We start from the raw sequence: 18,453 nt of genomic DNA, 5'->3' as shown, positions 1-18,453 counted from the left end.
CCTGCTCCTGCGTCCTGCCCGCGCCCGGAGGGAAAGGCATACGGGGGTACTCTGTGCGTGGGGCCTCTCGGCGCGGGCTAGGGACCAGCCAGGCGGGTGGTGAGCCGCGACCGCCCACCTGCCGGGGGAGGGCCTGTGGGGCCAGTGGTCGGGCATCGATTGGCCCTGCCTGGCTCAGCCCCCGCCCTTGCAGCGGACTGCGGTGCTCATCAGACCTGAGCAGTTGCTCCGGCAGCGGTCGGGGAAGGAGCCAGGTGAGCCGCCGCGGTGGCGGGGGGCGGGGGCAGGATGCTCGGCGACCCCACCCTCCAACCCCCTCCTCTTCCGCCCACATCCGCCGGAGCCACCAACACCAGGAAAGGGGGCGTAGGGCGAGGGATGGGAGAGGGAACAGGGCAGGAGAGAGGATGGGATCGGGAGAAAGGCGATTCCTTTGGGGGAGGGGCGCGTGGAGACGGAGTATGAGTGTGTGTGAGTGTGCGTGTGTGCAAGGTGTGGTTGCACGGATGCTGGTTGCTTCTGCGTATCTGCGGGCGTGTGTCTGTTTGTATTGTAGCCTGGAGTCAGTGCTCGGTTCTGCACCTGCAGGATGTCCAGGTGTCTGCTGGGTGGGTCTGTACCTTTGGGCTTTGCCCTTCGTGTCCGTGCCTTTGCCACTGGGGGCTGGTCTATATTTGTGTCTCCGTACATGGTTCTTTTTGTTTCTGGAGAGTAAATTCCTGGAGCAATTGCTAGACCTACCTGCTGTCACCTGGCTGACACGGAGGCCCGCCCCCTTCTCTCAGCAGCCTGGGGCCCAGGCCCGGGCCACCATGGCGCTGCCTCCAGGCCCAGCCACCCTCCGGCACACACTGCTGCTCCTGCCAGCCCTTCTGAGCTCAGGTACACCCCTGTTCAGTCGTTGACCAAGTCCTTCTGGGGTCCAAAGCCCCCTCTCTCCTCTGCTCTTCTGTTTGGGTACCTACTCCAGGCCCGAACCCCTGGAGCCCCTGTTCCCTTCACCCACCTACCTAGGTCCAACCAGCCAGTCCCTGGTGAGAGGACTCAGGCGCCCTTTCCCTTGGCCTGCTGCTCCTCTCACTGGGGCAATTCCTGGTCACAGCACAGTACCAACCCTGCCTGACCACTTCCCAGAGGCCCCCTGCTGTGTTCCAGGTTGGGGGGAGTTGGCGCCACAAATAGATGGTCAGACCTGGGCTGAGCGGGCGCTTCGGGAGAATGAACACCACGCCTTCACCTGCCGGGTGGCAGGGGGGCCTGGCACCCCCAGATTGGCCTGGTATCTGGATGGACAGCTGCAGGAGGCCAGCACCTCAAGACTGCTGAGCGTGGGAGGGGAGGCCTTCTCTGGAGGCACCAGCACCTTCACTGTCACTGCCCACCGGGCCCAGCATGAGCTCAACTGCTCCCTGCAGGACCCCAGCAGTGGCCGATCAGCCAACGCCTCTGTCATCCTCAATGTGCAATGTGAGTGACCCTGAGGTGGGCAGGGAGAGAGGTTCTCTGCCCACGGACCCCCCAGCACCCACCAGGCAGGTGGTCCGCAGGGCATTTAGCAGACACTTAAGCACTTTGCAAATATGAACTCATTTTATCCTCTGAATAATCCCATGAGGTCATTACTATTTTTGTTACCATTTTACAAATAAGAAAACTGAGGCAGAAAGAGGTTAAGCAATCCGCCCAGGGTGATGATCCCGCTGGTAAGAAGCAGAGCCAGGATTCATATCTGGGCATTTGGCTCTAGTATTTACACTCATAATCACTACGAAATGCTGCCTGTCTGGCAGACCCAGCCATCCTGTTCCTCAGCATGCCCTCTGAGGAGAGGCCCAGGCCCCTGGCTCCCATCTGGGTTTGGGAAGAAAGGGCCAGAAGTATAAGGGGCTGTGGTGAGAGCATATTGGCCTCTGCTTTGCACCAGTCAAGCCAGAGATTGCCCAAGTCGGCGCCAAGTACCAGGAAGGTCAGGGCCCAGGCCTCCTGGTTGTCCTGTTTGCCCTTGTGCGTGCCAACCCGCCTGCCAATGTCACCTGGATCGACCAGGATGGGCCAGTGACTGTCAACACCTCTGACTTCCTGGTGCTGGATGCGCAGAACTACCCCTGGCTCACCAACCATACAGTACAGCTGCAGCTCCGCAGCCTGGCGCACAACCTCTCGGTGGTGGCCACCAATGATGTGGGTGTCACCAGTGCCTCACTTCCAGCCCCAGGTGAGCATGGCCAGCAACTGGCCCAGCAAAGCCTCAGGTGGGTGCAGGGGTCCACATCCCCATACAGAAATGGGAGTACTTTTTTCCCTGTGAGTTGGTCTTGTGGATGAACTGTTCCCAGCCACCCTGGGCAAGGAGGGCAGAGCAGTACCTATGGCGTGTTGGGGTTGGGGCACTGCCCACTTGGGACCTAACCAGAGGACATCCTCCAGGGCTTCTGGCTACCCGGGTGGAAGTACCACTGCTGGGCATTGTTGTGGCTGCTGGGCTTGCCCTGGGCACCCTCGTGGGGTTCAGCACCTTGGTGGCCTGCCTGGTCTGTAGGAAAGAGAAGAAAACCAAAGGTAGGCCAGGGACACTGGGGGCAGTGGGGATGAGGTCAGGCTGAGCAGCAGCCAGGACAGCAAGTGCAGCTGGGCAGAACCAGTCGTCTCTGACGGTGGCAGAGCACTTCCAGGGTGTGGCCATGGGTAGGGTGACATGCATCCCAGGTAGCAGGGTCAGGCACTGGGAACCCAATCTCTGCCCCCAGGGCCAAGCCTGGGCATTTGAGAGACCCCTTGCCTGAGGGTCCTGGCTCTGAAAGGGTAGGAGGAGAGCCCAGCGTGGGAGGGCATGTTGAGAATTAGGGACATGGTTTCATTCTCCGCAGGCCCCTCCCGGCGCCCATCTCTTATATCAAGGTAATTCTTCCTGGGGCTGGGTGGACAAGCCTAACCGAAATGCAGGATGGGGACAGGAGGGAGCCTGGGGTTTCTGGTAGAGGCAGCCATGAGTGCCTGTGCTGGGATGCATATCCATCCCGACCTTTATCCTCCCTGTAGTGACTCCAACAACCTAAAACTCAACAACGTGCGCCTGCCACGGGAGAACATGTCCCTCCCATCCAACCTTCAGCTCAATGACCTCACTCCAGATTCCAGAGGTATATCTAGGGCCCTGCTCTTTGCCTCTGCTTAATCTCCAGAAGTGCTTCTGAGAAAAAGAGAGCTTGGTGCTTGGGAGGGGCGAGGCCCCATCAGGCACACTCCTGTTCCTGAACACTGCCCTCTTTGTCAACCAGCAGTGAAACCAGCAGACCGGCAGATGGCTCAGAACAACAGCCGGCCAGAGCTTCTGGACCCGGAGCCCGGCGGCCTCCTCACCAGCCGAGGTACTGGGGAAGGGGCCTGCCACCCTCCTCCTCTGCCCCCCAGCCCTATGCTTATGCCAAAGGCCTCCAAGTGCCCAGGAGGCAGAGAGGGCTCTCCCAAATCCCAAGGAACAAGCATTACTGAGTCCCTGCGGGCTTCTTTGATCCTGCAGGTTTCATCCGCCTCCCAATGCTGGGCTATATCTATCGAGTGTCCAGCGTGAGCAGTGATGAGATCTGGCTTTGAGCCGAGGGTGAGACAGGAGTATTCTCTTGGCCTCTGGGCACCCTCCCATTCCTCCAAGGCATCCTCTGCCTAGCTGTGTCACCAACGTGAAGAGGTCATGCCACTGCCACTTTTGCTTGCCCTCCTGGCTGGGGTGCCCTCTATGTCATGCATGTGATGCATTTCACTGGGCTGTAACCCACAGGGGCACAGGTATCTTTGGCAAGGCTACCAATTGGACCTAAGCCCCTCATGCTGACTCAGGGCGGGCCCTGCATGTGATGACTGGGCCCTTCCAGAGGGAGCTCTTTGGCCAGGGGTGTTCAGATGTCATCCAGCATCCAAGTGTGTCATGGCCTGCTGTATGCCCACCCCAGTACTCCACAGCACCTTGTACAGTAGGCATGGGGGCATGCCTGTGGGGGGGACAGGGAGGGCCCTGCATGGATTTTCCTCCTTCCTATGCTATGTATCCTTGTTCCCTCAGGTAAAATTGAGGACCCTGCTAGCTATGTAGAACCAAATTGACCTTTGTACAGGAACCAACCCCTGGCCCAGGGGCACTGGCCAAGCACAAGTCTTTTTTGCTGCACACCTCTCTGCTCTTGTCTGCCCCTTCCTTCCCCCTCTCCTCCAGAGAATTCTAGGTTACATGTTGGACCTTCTCTACTACTTCGCTGGGCACTAGACTTTTCTACTGGCCTGTGCCACTGCTCAGTATTAGCACAAGTCAGGGAGGAAGAGGCAGGTGATGAGTCTAGTAGCACCCAGGACGGCTTGTAGCTGTGCATCATTTTATTACAGTGTTAGCACTTTAAGCACATCCCCTAGGGGAGGGGGTGAGTGAGGGGCCCAGAGCCCTCTTTGTGGCTTCCCCACGTTTGGCCTTCTGTGATTCACTGTGAGTGTCCTGAGCTCTCGGGATTGATGGTTTTCCTCTCAGCATGTCTCCTCCACCATGGGACCCCAGCCCTGACCAACCCCTGGTTGCCCCATCAGCAGGAAGGTGCCCTTCCTGGAGGATGTTCACCACAGACACATAGTTCAACAGTGTGGAAGCTTTAGGGGGACATGGAGAAAGGAGGAGACCACATACCCCAAAACAACCTAAGAACGTTTTAAAAGGCGACCTGTAAATGATTGGAAATTAATATAGTACAGAATATATTTTTCCCTTGTTGAGATCTTCTTTTGTAATGTTTTTCATGTTACTGCCTAGGACAGTGCTGAGCACACAGTAAGTTTAATAAACTTGACTGAATTAATTTACATACCTCTGCTTCATTTCTTCTATTAATATATTTTTGGTTTTGTTTTATTTTGTTTTGTTTGAGATGGAGCCTCACTGTATCACCCAGGCTGGAGTGCAGGGGTGCGATCTTGGCTCACTACAACCTCCGCCTTCCAGATTCATTTGATTCTCCTGCCTCAGCCTCCCAAGTAGCTGGGACTATAGGCGCCTACCACCATGCCCAGCTAATTTTTATATTTTTAGTAGAGATGGGGTTTCACCATGTTGGCCAGACTGGTCTCGAACTCCCGAACTCAAGTGATCCGCCCACCTTGGCCTCCCAAAGTGCTGGGAGTACAGGTGTGAGCCAGTGCACCCAGCCTTCTTCTAATATGTTTTTTAAATGAAGTTTTCCAGTCTCACAGTGGAAAAAAATATGGCAAGCACCTGTATATCCACCACTCAGCTCTGACATTACCAAATTTGCTTCAGAAAAATGAATAATATTTCTTTAATTACACTGTTTCCAGTGGCAGGATTGGCATCTTCTATTTCAGGAGTGCTGAGTGGGGGGCTCTTGGCTATAACCAGCATCTCATTCTCACTTGGTCCATACCACTCAGCTGCTTCTTCCCACCTCAGGACTGGGCTAAAGTATGCTGAGTCCCTTTGTCCTGCCTATGCGAACAGAAGGCTCAGACTGGGCTATGATTTTGTTTGGTACAAAGTTATGAGGTTCACTGAAATTTTGTTACATATATATGTATGTATGTGTATATACAGAGAGAGAGCTCGAGAGAGCACGCGTGTGTGTGTCTTGCTCTGTCACTCAGGCTGGAGTGCAGTGGTGCAGTCATAGCTCACTGCAGCCTTGAACTCCTGTATTTAAGGGATCCTCCCACCTCAGCCTCATGAGTAGTTGGAATTGCAGGTGTGTGCCATTGTGCTCAGCTAATTAAAAAATATCTGGGGGTACTGGACACGGTGGCTTACGCCTGTAATCCTAGCACTTTGGGAGGCCGAGGCGGGTGGATTGCCTGAGCGCAGGAGTTTGAGACCAGCCTGGGCAACACAGTGAAACTCCATCTCTACTAAAATACAAAAAAATTAGCCGGGCATGGTGGCATGCGCCTGTGGTCCCAGCTACTCGGGAGACTGAGGCAGAAGAATTGCTGGAACCCAGGAGGCAGAGATAGCAGTGAGCCGAGATCACACCAATGCACTACAACCTGGGTGACAGAGCAAGACTCCGTCCTTAAAAAAAAGAAAAAAATGTGTAGAGACAGGGTCTCACTCTATTGCCCAGGCTGGTGTGACGTGTATAATATGTAGTGATCAGGTTAGGATATTCAAGGTGTCCATTACCCAAGTACAATACACTTTTGTTAACTATACTCACCCCACTCTGCTATCAAGCATTGAATTTATTCCTACTAACTATATGTTTGTACCCTTTAACTCACTTCTTTTCTTTATCCCACATTTTCTTTACCCATTCATCAATTGATGGTCACTTAGGTTGATTCTGCATATTTGCTATTGTGAATTGTGCAGCAATACACATGCAGGTGCAGGTGTCTCTTTGATATTTTGATTTCCTTTTTGGAGATACCCGGAAGTCGGATTGCTGGATTGAATGGTAATTCTATTTTTAGTTTTTTGAGAAATCACAGACCGGGTGTGGTGACTCGTACCTGTAATCCTAGCACTTTGGGAGGCTGAGGCAGGTGGATCGCTTGAACCCAGGAGTTCAAGACCAGCCTGGCAACATGGTGAGACTCCCATCTCTACAAAAACACAAAAAGTAGCCGGGCGTGGTGGCGTGTACCTGTAGTGCCAGCTACTTGGGAGGCTGAGGCAAGAGGATCACTTGAGCCCAGGAGGCGGAAGCTGCAGTGACTGAGATCACCCCACTGCACTCCAGCCTGAGCCACAGAGTGAGACCCTGTCTCCCAAGAAAAGAGAGAATCCCCATACGGTTTTCCATAGTGGTTGTACTAGTTTACATTCCCACCAATATAAGAGTATAAGAGTTCCCTTTTCTCCTCATCCTCATCAATATCTGTAATTATTTGTCTTTTTTTTTTTTTTTTTTTTTGAGATAGAGTCTCTGTCACTCAGGCTGGAGTGCAGGGGTGCGATCTCAGCTCACTGCAACCTCCACCTCCCAGGTTCAAGCAATTCTTCTGCCTCAGCCTGCCCGGTAGCTGGGACTACAGGCATGTACCACCACGCCTGGCTAATTTTTGTATTTTTAGTAGAGACGGGGTTTCACCATATTGGCCAGGCTGGTCTTGAACTCCTGACCTCATGATCTGCCCACCTCGGCCTCCCAAAGTTCTGGGATTACAGGTGTGAGCCACCATGCCCAGCTTTGTCTTCTTAATCATAGCCATTCTGATTGGGGTAAGCTCATTGTGGTTTTGATTTGCATTTCTCTGATGATTAGTGATGCTGAGCATTTTCTCATATACCTGTTAGCCATTTGTATGTCTTTTTTTTTTTTTTTTTTTTGTAGTTAGCTATTTAATGAGGTTCTTAAGACATTTAGAACACCAATTTGTGAGGATAAATTCCATTCGTCAGGGCAAACACAGATCCAGGTAGCCCTGGAGCTGAGGAACAGCTTTGATTTTTGGTAGAATTTGTGAGTCCACAGCTTTCTGATCAATCTTGTGCTGCTCTGTAATCTCGTATTTCTCTTTTTCTGTGTCGAAGATCTCACCTTCCTGGTGTCTGGGCTTCCGCAGCTGCTGCTTCTTGAAGTAAGCATCAGTAAGATGTTTTGGGATTTTGACATTGCTGATATCAATTTTGGTTGAGGTGGCAATGACAAATTTCTGGTGTGTTCTTCGTAGAGGAACTCGATTGAGGACCAGAGGTCCAGTAACAAGTAACAAGCCACTAGCCAGCTGCTTCAGAAAACCACCCTCTTGCCCCTGTGGCGTCCAGTGAGGATGATCAGAATGGTCCCGGGGGGAATGCTGGCTCGCAGTTTTCTCACGTGCTGACTGAAGGGTTTTTTTGCCGTGGCTCAACAGCTTTCGAGGCACATCTTCAGTAGGATAATATCTAGGCATTTTGCGAAGTTTAACCACCCGGGTACTGCCGTTCTTGTCGCCACCAACTGGTTTTGTAAGAGTTGCAAGAACCTTCTCCTCCTTTTTCATTTCAAGCTTGGATTTAGCGGCTGAGTACTTCCTCTTGTACATGGCCTTTCTGGAATACATGGCAGATCGGGAATACCTGCCAATTCCTCTGACAAAGACAGGGTTGCAGCTGCAATGGGGCTTCCCCTTCTTGGGCTTCTTAGCCTTGAGGTTACCCTTCTTCACCTTGCCACCAGCATCAGCCTTCTTGGCTTCGGGTTTCTTCTCTTTAGTATCTGGCTTCTCAACTTTTTCACCCGCCATCTTGCAAGATGGGAAAGAGCCATTTGTATGTCTTCTGTTGAGAAATGTTGGCCAGCCGTAGTGGTTCGCGCCTGTAATCCCAGCACTTTGGGAGGCTGAGGCGGGCGGATCACGAGAACCTGGGAGGTGGAGGTTGCAGTGAGCTGAGGTTGCGCCACTGCATTCCAACCTGGGTGACAAGAGCAAAACTCTGTCTCAAAAAAAAAAAATAAAGCATCCATGTTGTCGCACGTGTCAGAATTTTGTTCATTTTTAAGGCTGAATAGCGTTCCATTCCTTACATATACACATTTTGTTTATCTGTTTATCTCTCAATGGACATTTGGGTTGTTTCCACCTTTCTACTATTGTAAACAAGATTACAGGTGTGCGCCGCCTTGGCCGCCCGGAGTGCTGGGATTACAGACCTGAGCCACCACGCCCGGCCGGAAAGACTTTTTATTCCGGCTTCCATGTTGTTCCTTGTTATTGGCCTGTTCAGCTTTTGGATTTCTTTTTTTTTTTTTTTTTTTTTTTTTTGAGACGGAGTCTTGCTCTGTTGCCCAGGCTGGAGTGCAGTGGCGCAATCTCGGCTCACTGCAAGCTCCGCCTCCCGGGTTCACGCCATTCTCCTGCCTCAGCCTCCCGAGTAGCTAGGACTACAGGCGCCCGCCGCTGCGCCCGGCTAATTTTTTCTATTTTTAGTAGAGACGGGGTTTCACCATGGTCTCGATCTCCTGACCTTGTGATCCACCCGCCTCGGCCTCCCAAAGTGCTGGGATTACAGGCGTGAGCCACCACGCCCAGCCTGGATTTCTTTATGGTTGAATCTTGGTAGGGTGTATGTGTCTAGGAATGTATCCATTTCTTCTAGATTTTCCAATTTCTTGGCATATAATTGCTCATAGTAGCCACTAAAGGTCCTTTGAATTTCTGAAGTATTGTAATGTCATGTCTCCTTTTTCTTTCTTTTTGAGATGGAGTTTTGTTCTTGTTGCCCAGGCTGGAGTGCAGTGGCAACCTCTGCCTCCTGGGTTCACGGGATTCTCCTGCCTCAGCCTTTTGAGTAGCTGGGATTATAGGTGCCCACCATCACGCCTGGCTAATTTTTGTATTTTTAGTAGAGATGGGGTTTCACCATGTTGGCCAGGCTGGTCTCAAATTCCTGACCTCAGGTAATCTGGCCTCCTCAGGCTCCCAAAGTGCTGGGATTACAGGCGTGAGCCACCGCGCCCAGCCATAATGTCTCCTTTTTCATCTCTGATTTTATCTGAGTCTTCTCCCTTTTTTTCTTAGTCTGGCTAAAGTTTTGCCAATTTTAACTTAAAAAAATAAAATAAAAATAAAAAAATAAAAACAGGCCGGGCACGGTGGCTCACACCTGTAATCCCAGCACTTTGGGAGGCCAAGGCGGGCAGATCACCTGGGGTCAGGAGTTCGAGACCAGCCCGGCCAACATGGTGAAACCCCATCTCTACTAAAAATACAAAAAAATTAGCTGGGCATGGTGTTGGGCACCTGTAATCTCAGCTACTTGGGAGGCTGAGGCAGGAAAATCACTTGAGCCCAGGAGGCGGAGGTTGGAGTGATCCAAGATTGTGCCATTGCACTCCAGCCTGGGTGACAAAAGTGAGATTCCGTCTCAAAAAAAGACAACCACCAGAAAACCCCAACTTTTTGTTTCATCGATCTTTTGTATTATTTTATTCATTTCAATTTTATTTATTTCTGCTGTGATCTTTATTATTTCTTTTCTCCTACTAAAACTCGGTCTGGCTTGCTGTTGCTTTTCTAGTTCTTTAAGATGCATTGTTTGGTTGTTTATTTGAAGTCTTTCTTCTTTTTTGATGTAGGCACATATAGCTATAATCTTCCTTCTTACTACTGCTTTCACTGTTCTCCATAGGTTTTGGTATGCTGTGTTTCCATTGTCATTTGTTTAAAGAAATTTTTCAATTTCCTTCTTAATTTCTTCATTGACCCACTGGTCATTTAGGAACATATTTTTAAATTTCCATGTATTTGTATAGTTTCCAAAATTCTTGTTATTTATTTCTGGTTTTATTCCATTGTGGTTACAGAAAATGCTTGATATTACTTCAATTTTTGACTTCCAGTTTTAGGACTTTTGTGACCTAACATATGGTCTACCCTTAAGAATATTCACATGCTGAAGAGAAGAATGTGTATTCTGCAGTTGTTGGGTGAAGTGTTCTAATATATATTAGGTCCATTTGGTTAATAGGGCAAATTAAGTCTGGTGTTTCTTTGTTTATTTTCTGTCTGGAAGATTTGTCTCTGCTGAAAGTGGGGTGTTGAAGTCTTCAGCTGTTATTGCATTGGAGTCTATCTCTTTCTTTAGCTCTAATAATATTTGCTTTCCATATCTGGGTGCTCCAGTGTTGGGTACATATATATTTACAATTGTTATACCCTGTTGCCAAATTGATCCCTTTATTATGATACAGTAACCTTTCTTGTCTCTTCTTATAGTTTTTGTCTGTAATCTATTTTTTCTTAAAGAGGTATAGCTACTGCACTTTTTTTGGTTTCCACTGGCATGGAATATCTTTTTCCATCCCTTTATTTTATGTCTATGTGTCTTTTTAGGTGAAGTGTGTTTCCTATAGGCAACAGATCATTGGGTCTTGTATTTTTTATGCATTCAACCACTCTGTGTCTTTTGATTGGAGAGTTTAGTCCATTTATGTTCAATGTTAATATTGATCAGTAAAGACTTACTGCTGCCATTTTGTTATTTGTTTTCTGGCCTTCGCTTCTTTCTTTCCTTCCTTCCTGTTTTTCTTTTAGCGAAGGTAACTTTCTCTGATATGATTTAATTTCTCACTTTTTATTTTTTGTTTCCATTGTGTGTTTGTTGATTTGAGGTTACCATGAGGCTTGCAAATACTATCTTGTTTTGTTTTGTTTGTTTTTTTGAGATGGAGTCTCGCTCTGTTACCCAAGCTGGAGTGTGGTGGTGCAATCTCCGCTCACTGCAACCTCTGCTTCCCAGGTTCAAGTGATTCTCCTGCCTCAGCCTCCCGAGTAGCTGGGACTACAGGTGCATACCACCATACCCGGCTAATTTTGTATTTTTAGTAGAGACAGGGTTTCACCATGTTGGCCAAGCTGGTCTCAAACTCCTGACCTTAAGTGATCCACCTGCCTTGGCCTCCCAAAGTGCTGGGATTACAAGCGTGAGCCACCGTGCCTGGCCGCAAATAATATCTTATAATTCATTATTTTAATCTGAGAACAACAACACTGTTTGCATAAGCAAAAAAGCAAAAAGAAAACTAATAAAAACTCTACACCTTAAGTTTGTATCCCTGCTTTTTACTTTTTGTTGATTCTATTTATATCTTGTGCTATGTCTTGAAAAGTTGTTGTAGTTACGATTTTTCATTGGTTCATCTTTTTGTCTTTCTACTTCAGATACAAGTAGTTTATACAGTATAGTTACGAGGTTATAATATTCTGTTTTTTTCTGTGTACTTACTATTACCAGTAAATTCTGTACCTTCAGATGATTTCTTATTGCTCATTAATGTCCTTTAGCATTTCTTGTAGGACAGGTCTGGTGTTGGTGAAATCCTTCACCTTTTGTCTGGAAAAGTCTTTATTTCTCCTTCATGTCTGAAGGATATTTTCACCAGATATGCTACTCTAGGGTAAAAGTTTTTTTCCTTCAGCACTTTAAATATGTCAAGCCATTCTCTCCTGGCTTGTAAGGCTTCCACTGAGAGGTCTGCTGCCAGATGTATTGGACTTCTTTGTAGGTTTCATTTCTCTTGCTGCTTTTAGGATCCTTTCCTTATCCTTGACCTTTAGGTGTTTGATTATTAAATGCCTTGAGGTAGTCTTTGGGTTAAATCTGCTTGGTATTCTTTAACCTTCTTGTACTTGGATACTGATACCTTTCTCTAGGCTTGGGAAATTCTCTGTTATCCCTTTGAATAAACTTACTACCCCATTTTTTTCTCTACCACCTCTTTAAGGCCAGTAACTCTTAGATTTGCCCTTTTGAGGCAATTTTCTAGATCTTGTAGGCATGCCTCATTCTTTTTTATTCTATTTTCTTTCATCTCCTCTGACTATTTTGTTTTGTTTTGTTTTGTTTTTTGAGACAGAGTCTCACTCTGTCGCCCAGGCTGGTGTGCAATGGTGTGATCTCAGCTCACTGCAACCCACTTCCTGGGATCTAACAATTCTCCTGCATCAACTGCCCAAGTAGCTGGGACTACAGGTGTCCGCCACCATGCTCAGCTAATTTTTGTATTTTTAGTAGAGATGGGGTTTCACCATGTTGGCCAGGCTGGTCTCAAACTCCTGAACTCAAGTGATACACCTGTCTTGGCCTCCTAAAGTGCTGGGATTACAGGCGTGAGCCACCATGCCCAGCCCAGACTGTGTATTTTCAAATAGCCTGTCTTCAGTTCACTAATTCTTCTGCTTGATCAATTCTGCTATTAAAAGACTCTTATGCATGGGCCACATATGGTAGCTCATGCCTGTAATTCCGACACTTTAGGAGGCCAAGGCAGGTAGATCACTTGAGGCCAGGAGTTCCAGACCAGCTTGGCAAACATGGCAAAACAGTCTTTACTAAAAACACAGAAAATTAGCCAAGTGTGGTGGCACATGCCTGTAATCCCAGCTACCTGGGACGCTGAGGCACAAGAATTGCTTGAACACAGGAGGTGGAGGTTGCAGTGAGTCGTGGGATCACACCATTGCACTCCAACCTGGGCAACAGAGTGAGACTCTGTCTCAAAAAAAAACTCCGATGTGTTCTTCAATATGTCAATTGCATTTTTCAACTCTAGAATTTCTGCTTGATTCTTTTAAATTATTTCAATCTCTTGGTTCAATTTATCTGATAGAATTCTGGATTCCTTCTTTGTGTTATCTTGATTTGAGTTTCCTCAAAACAGCTATTTTGACTTCTCTATCTGAAAGGTCACATACCTCTCTCTCTCCAAGATTGGTCTCTAGTGCCTTATTTAGTTTGTTTGGTGACATCATGTCTTCCTGAATGGTGTTGATGCTTGTAGATATTCGTCAGTGTCTGGGCATTCAAGAGGCAGGTATTTATCATAGTCTTCACAGTCTAGGCTTATTTGTACCCATCCTTCTTGGAAAGACTTTCCAGGTGTTCAAAAGGACTTTGATGTTGTGATCTAAGCAGTCTCTGCATTAGGGATCACCCCAAGCTCAATAACACTCTGGTTATTGCAGACTCATAGAGGTACTGCCTTGGTGGTGTTGGATAAAATCCAGAATTATCTGTATTACCAAAGACTCTTGTTCTCTTCTCTTACTTTCTCCCAAACAAATGGAGTCTCTCTCTCTGTGTGGTGGGCCACCTGGAGCCGGGGGTGGGGTGACATAAGAACCCCTCTGGCCACCGCCACTGGTACTTCACTGGGTGAGACCTGAAGCCAGCACAGCACTGAGTCTCGCCTAAGGCCCTTGTATCTACTATGTGACTACCGCTTATGTTCACTCAAAGGCCTGGGGGCTATACAGTCAGCAGATGGCGAAGGCAGACAGGCCTGTGACCTTCCCTGTAGGGTGGCAAGTTCCCCATGGCCCCAGTGGGTCCAGAAATGCCATCCAAATGCCAGGGACTGGCGTCAAAAACCTCTACCTGTTCTATTGTTCTGCTGCTGAGCCGGCTTTCAAACCATGAGACTCTGCTTTAATCTTTATTTCCTTTCTTCTGTTAGCTTTGGGTTTTGGTTTTTGGTTTTCAGTTTTACTCTTCTTTTCCTAGTTCCTTAAGTTGTAGATTATTTGAAATCTTTTTTTTTTTTTTTTTTGAGACAGAGTCTCACTCTGTTACCAGGCTAGAGTACAGTGCTCTAATCTCAGCTCACTACAACCTCCGCTTCCTGGGTTCAAGCAATTCTCCTGTCTCAGCCTCCCAAGTAGCTGGGACTCCCGGCATGTGCTACCACACCCAGCTAATTTTTGTATTTTTAGTAGAGACACGGTTTCACCATGTTGGCCAGGATAATCTCGATCTCCCGACCTTGTGATCCACCCGCCTTGGCCTCCCAAAGTGCAGGGATTACAGGCGTGAACCACCGCGCCCGGCGAGATCTTTCTTAATATAAACATTTACACATAAATTTCCTTCTTGGCACTGCTTTGGCTGTATCCCGTTAGTTTTGGTATGTTGTGCTTTCATTTTTTGTTTCTTCTTTTTTTTTTTTTTTTAGATGGAGTCTTATTCTGTCACTCAGGCTAGAGTGCAGTGGCATGATCTTAGCTCACTGCAACCTCTGCCTCCCTGGTTCAAGTGATTCTCCTGCCTCAGCCTCCTGAGTAGCTGGGATTACAGGTGCCCATTACCACACCCGGCTAATTTTTATATTTTTAGTAGAGACAGGGTTTCACCATGTTGGCCAGGCTGGTCTCCACCTCCTTATCTCAAGTAATCTGCCCACCTCGGCCTCCCAAAGAGCTGGGATTACAGACGTGAGCTACCACGCCCGGCTTATTTGTTTCTAATTTTCTAATTTCTCTTGTGACTTCTTCTTTGACCTATTGGTTAAGAGTGTATTGCTTAATTTCCACAAATTTGTGAATTTTCCTGTTTTCCTTCTGTTATTGATTTCTAACTTCATCCTGGTATAGTCAGAGAAACTACTTTGCATGTCTGTCTCTTAAATCTATTGGCACTTGTAGCCCAACATATGGTCTATCCTAAACAATGTCCCATGTGCACTTGAGAAGCATCTGTATGCTGTTGTTAGACAGAGTGTTTTGTATTTCTTTTTTTTTTTTTTGAGACGGAGTCTTGCTCTGTCACCCAGGCTGGAGTGCAGTGGCGCGATCTCGGCTCACTGTAAGCTCCGTCTCCCAGGCCCACACCATTCTCCTGCCTCAGCTTCCTGAGTAGCTGGGACCACAGGCGCCCGCCACCGTGCCCGGCTAATTTTTTGTATTTTTAGTAGAGACGGGGTTTCATCATGTTAGCCAGGATGGTCTCGATCTCCTGACCTTGTGATCCGCTCGCCTCAGCCTCCCAAAGTGCTGGGATTACAGGCGTGAGCCACCGCGCCCGGCCAAGTGTTTTGTATTTCTATTAGCTCTGATTGATTTATTAAGTTTCCTATTTCTGGCTGGGCATAGTGGCTCACACCTGTAATCCTAGCACTTTGGGAAGCCAAGGTGGGTGGATCACTTGAAACCAGGAGTTCAAGACCAGCCTGACCAACACGGTGAAACCCTGTCTCTACTAAAAATACAAAAAAAATAAAAAAGTAAAAAAAATAAACAATAAACAAACAAAAAACCAGAAAAACCAGGCATGGTGGTGCATGCCTATAATCCCAGCTACTCAGGAGGCTGAGGCGGGAGGATCACCTGAGCCCAGGAAGGGAAGTTTGTAGTGAGCCGAGATCTCGTCACTGTACTCCAGCCTGGGCAACAGAATGAGACTCTCTTAAAAAAAAATAAAAAAATAAAAAAAAGAAGTCCTCTATTTCCTTCTTATCTTCTGTATGGTAGTTTGTGGTTTGTGTGTGCACACACGATTAAGACAAAAAATCTGGAAGTTGAGGTATAGGTAGGACCTGGACATTTGCTTAAAGAATCCTAATTGTCAGTATCTGTAGGTCTTTCGTCTTTGTCTGATCAATTTCCTGGAAGTAGACTCTTTCAGTATCCTGCTTTGGAGGTATAGGCTTGACACAGGGCTGGATGCAAACTCATTCCTTTATTTAATCCTTTTATTTAAACATTGCCCCTTACTTCTGTCCTCATAGTTGCTTGGTATTCTCATGTCCGAGCCTACCTGGTTCAAAGGTGCCCATTTTCTGTTAAGATAAGGAGGTGGGTGCACAGTGGGGGAAGGTTCTGGGCATCTGCTTCCCGTATAAACCTTCAACCAACCTCCTGTTTTCAGCCCCACCCTATACACTTGCTATCAGAATTATCTGGCACTTTCTGTTCCCAATCCTTTCCAGGGTTCCACAGTGTGAAGTGGCTTCCTTCTCACTGACTCTCAGAGCCTGTCCTCCACATGCAGTTAGATTTCAGGTTTTTTATCTTTCTCCTACTAAATCAGTTACCCCTTCATCTTCTACAATTGTTGCTCTCTAGTCTCTCATCATTTTCTTTCCTATTATCTGTCCTCGCTGGTTTACATCTATTTAGTTTCCTATACTGACATTTTAGTAGGATTAAAGGAAGGAGTGAAGATGTAAATACTTGAGTTTGATTTTTGTTTACTTGGAAGTGCCAAGAGCCTAGGATCAGCAGAGAAGGCGAGCGACACTTTCAGCAAGGAAAATCGCCTACCTAAAAGTTTAGTTGGAACAGAGAACTCATGAGTCACATGCAGAGCATGACAAGCAAATTGTTTTGCAGTTTACATTGGACAACTGTAGAAAGTGAGGATCTTGGGGTAGGGAGAGAGAAGCCAAATGGAAAGTCTAAGAGGCCAGAATTGAAAATTTATACTTAGTAACAAAATTATTATATTTTACATTTTATGGCACTAGCACTTATTTTTTGCAGACGGGGTCTCACTCTGTCACCTAGGCTTCAGTGCAGTGGTGCAATCGTAGCTCACTGTAACCTTCACCTCCTGGGCTCAAACGATCCTCCTGCTTCAACGTCCCAAGCAGCTGGGACTGTAGGAATGCGCAACCATACCCAGCTATTTTATTTTTTGTAGAGACATGGTCTTGCTTTGTTCCCTGGGTTGGTCTCTTAACTCCTGAGCTTAAGTGATCCTCCTAACTCAGCCTCCCAAAGTGCTAGAATTACAGGTGTGAACCACTGTGCCCAGCCCACTTAATCTTTTCACATTATTTTTATCCACAGGACAAAGTTAGTGTTTATTGTAACTGTTTCATGGCTGCGTTAAGCAAGCATAGACGTTCATTGACTTTTCCTAGGGTTACAGAGCAAGTAGCTAAAAGGGAGTGACTCGAGACTGTTGGAGAGAGAAGCCTGGTGAAAGCCATCTGAAGATGATCCCTGAAGAGGTGTGGTGGATGTGCTGGAGGAGACAGAGAAGCTGAAAGGCCCAGGCACCAACCAGGAGCTTAGGCAGGGAGTCCAACTGATTCTCAGTATTTGCAGATTCTGTATTTGTGAATTCACCTACTTGCTAAAATCTATTTGCAACCCCAAATTACTACTTGTTTCCATGGTCATTTTTGGACATGCTCAGAACACTGAAAAATTCTGGTTTCCTGATGCCCACATTCCCAGCTGAGGTTGAAGGCAGCACTCTGCCTCATTTCAACTCATATTAGAAACAAGTGTCCTTTTTGCAGTCTATGTAGTGCTACATTTTGAACATTTTTGATGGTAATTTCGCTGTTTAAAATGGTTTCCAAGAGTAGTACTGAAGTGCTATCTTGTGTTCTTAGGTGCAAGAAGGCTGTGATGTGTCCCATGGAGAAAATATGTGTTAGCAGTATAGCTCATTCAGGCATGAGTTATAGTGCTGTTGGCTACGAGTTCAATGAATTAGCGGTCAGCTGATGAGATGTTATGACCAGAGCTACACAGGAACCTTACTCTGTATTTCCTCTAGGAACAATGGTTCTATAGGTCAATATTTGCTACGTAAGTGTTCACAGTGACTTTACAGAATAACCACCATGAATGAGAATCAACTGTATTTATCAGTGTTATCTTTCAGCTCAGAAGGCCATCTGATTGCTTCCTGAAAACCTAATGGAGCAAACCTAATGGAATCCTATCCAATTTTGTCTCCCTTCATTCCCTATGAGTTGAATGTGAGCATTAATGGTACCCATCTGAGAGCAAAGCATGTGGGCCTGATATAATGTCAAACTTAGGCCAGCCATGGTGGTGCACCTGCAGTTCCAGCTAGTTGGTAGGCTGAGGCAGGAGGATGGCTTGAGCCCAAGAGTAGGGGCCTATGAAATGCCACTGCACTCCAGCCTAGACAATACAGCAAGACCCTGTCTCTTAAAAAACAACAAAACAAAACTGAGGCTTCAAGCATGATGATCATAGTTAAAGGGTTTATAAGAAACAGTTCCTCTCCTACCTGTGTGTTTATTGTGTATCTGTTAGGCTGATGGTATCGATTTTTTGTTTTGTTTAGACAGCAGTGTCTTGCCATGTTGCATGATCATGGCTCACTGCAGCCTTAACCTCCTGGGCTCAAGGGATCCTCCCGCCTCGGCCTCCCATGCCCAATTAATTATTTTTTGTAGAGACAGGGTCTCCCTATGTTGCCCAGCCTGGTCTCAAATTCTT

At 47.3% G+C, this 18,453-nt stretch overlaps 1 protein-coding gene and 1 pseudogene across 13 annotated transcripts; one reads left to right on the top strand and one right to left on the bottom strand.

Annotated features, from left to right (window-relative positions):
• Positions 1–72: 72 nt before the first annotated feature.
• On the top strand, positions 73–17,353 carry TMEM25 (transmembrane protein 25). 13 transcript variants are annotated; one of them, XM_009187397.3, is made up of 9 exons: positions 73–254; positions 789–882; positions 1,156–1,467; positions 1,925–2,215; positions 2,428–2,559; positions 2,868–2,898; positions 3,040–3,140; positions 3,279–3,368; positions 3,521–4,846. In XM_009187397.3, the coding sequence occupies exons 2-9, from the start codon at positions 813–815 to the stop codon at positions 3,592–3,594; spliced, it is 1,101 nt and encodes a 366-aa protein (XP_009185661.2). In that variant the 5' UTR covers positions 73–254; positions 789–812; the 3' UTR covers positions 3,595–4,846. The 13 variants fall into 13 exon arrangements, 11 of the variants coding, with proteins under 11 accessions (XP_009185661.2, XP_009185663.2, XP_009185662.2 ...); XM_009187398.4 differs by having other exon boundaries at positions 85–254; positions 786–882; positions 3,282–3,368; XM_003910786.5 differs by having other exon boundaries at positions 85–254; positions 786–882.
• On the bottom strand, positions 7,299–8,321 carry LOC101022171 (annotated as a pseudogene).
• Positions 17,354–18,453: the final 1,100 nt, after the last annotated feature.

Source organism: Papio anubis, chromosome 12 (assembly GCF_008728515.1).
Source record: "Papio anubis isolate 15944 chromosome 12, Panubis1.0, whole genome shotgun sequence".
Classification (NCBI taxonomy): Eukaryota; Metazoa; Chordata; class Mammalia; order Primates; family Cercopithecidae; genus Papio; species Papio anubis.
Note: the sequence above shows the minus strand (reverse complement) of the source record. Positions and strands in the feature narration are given on the sequence as shown.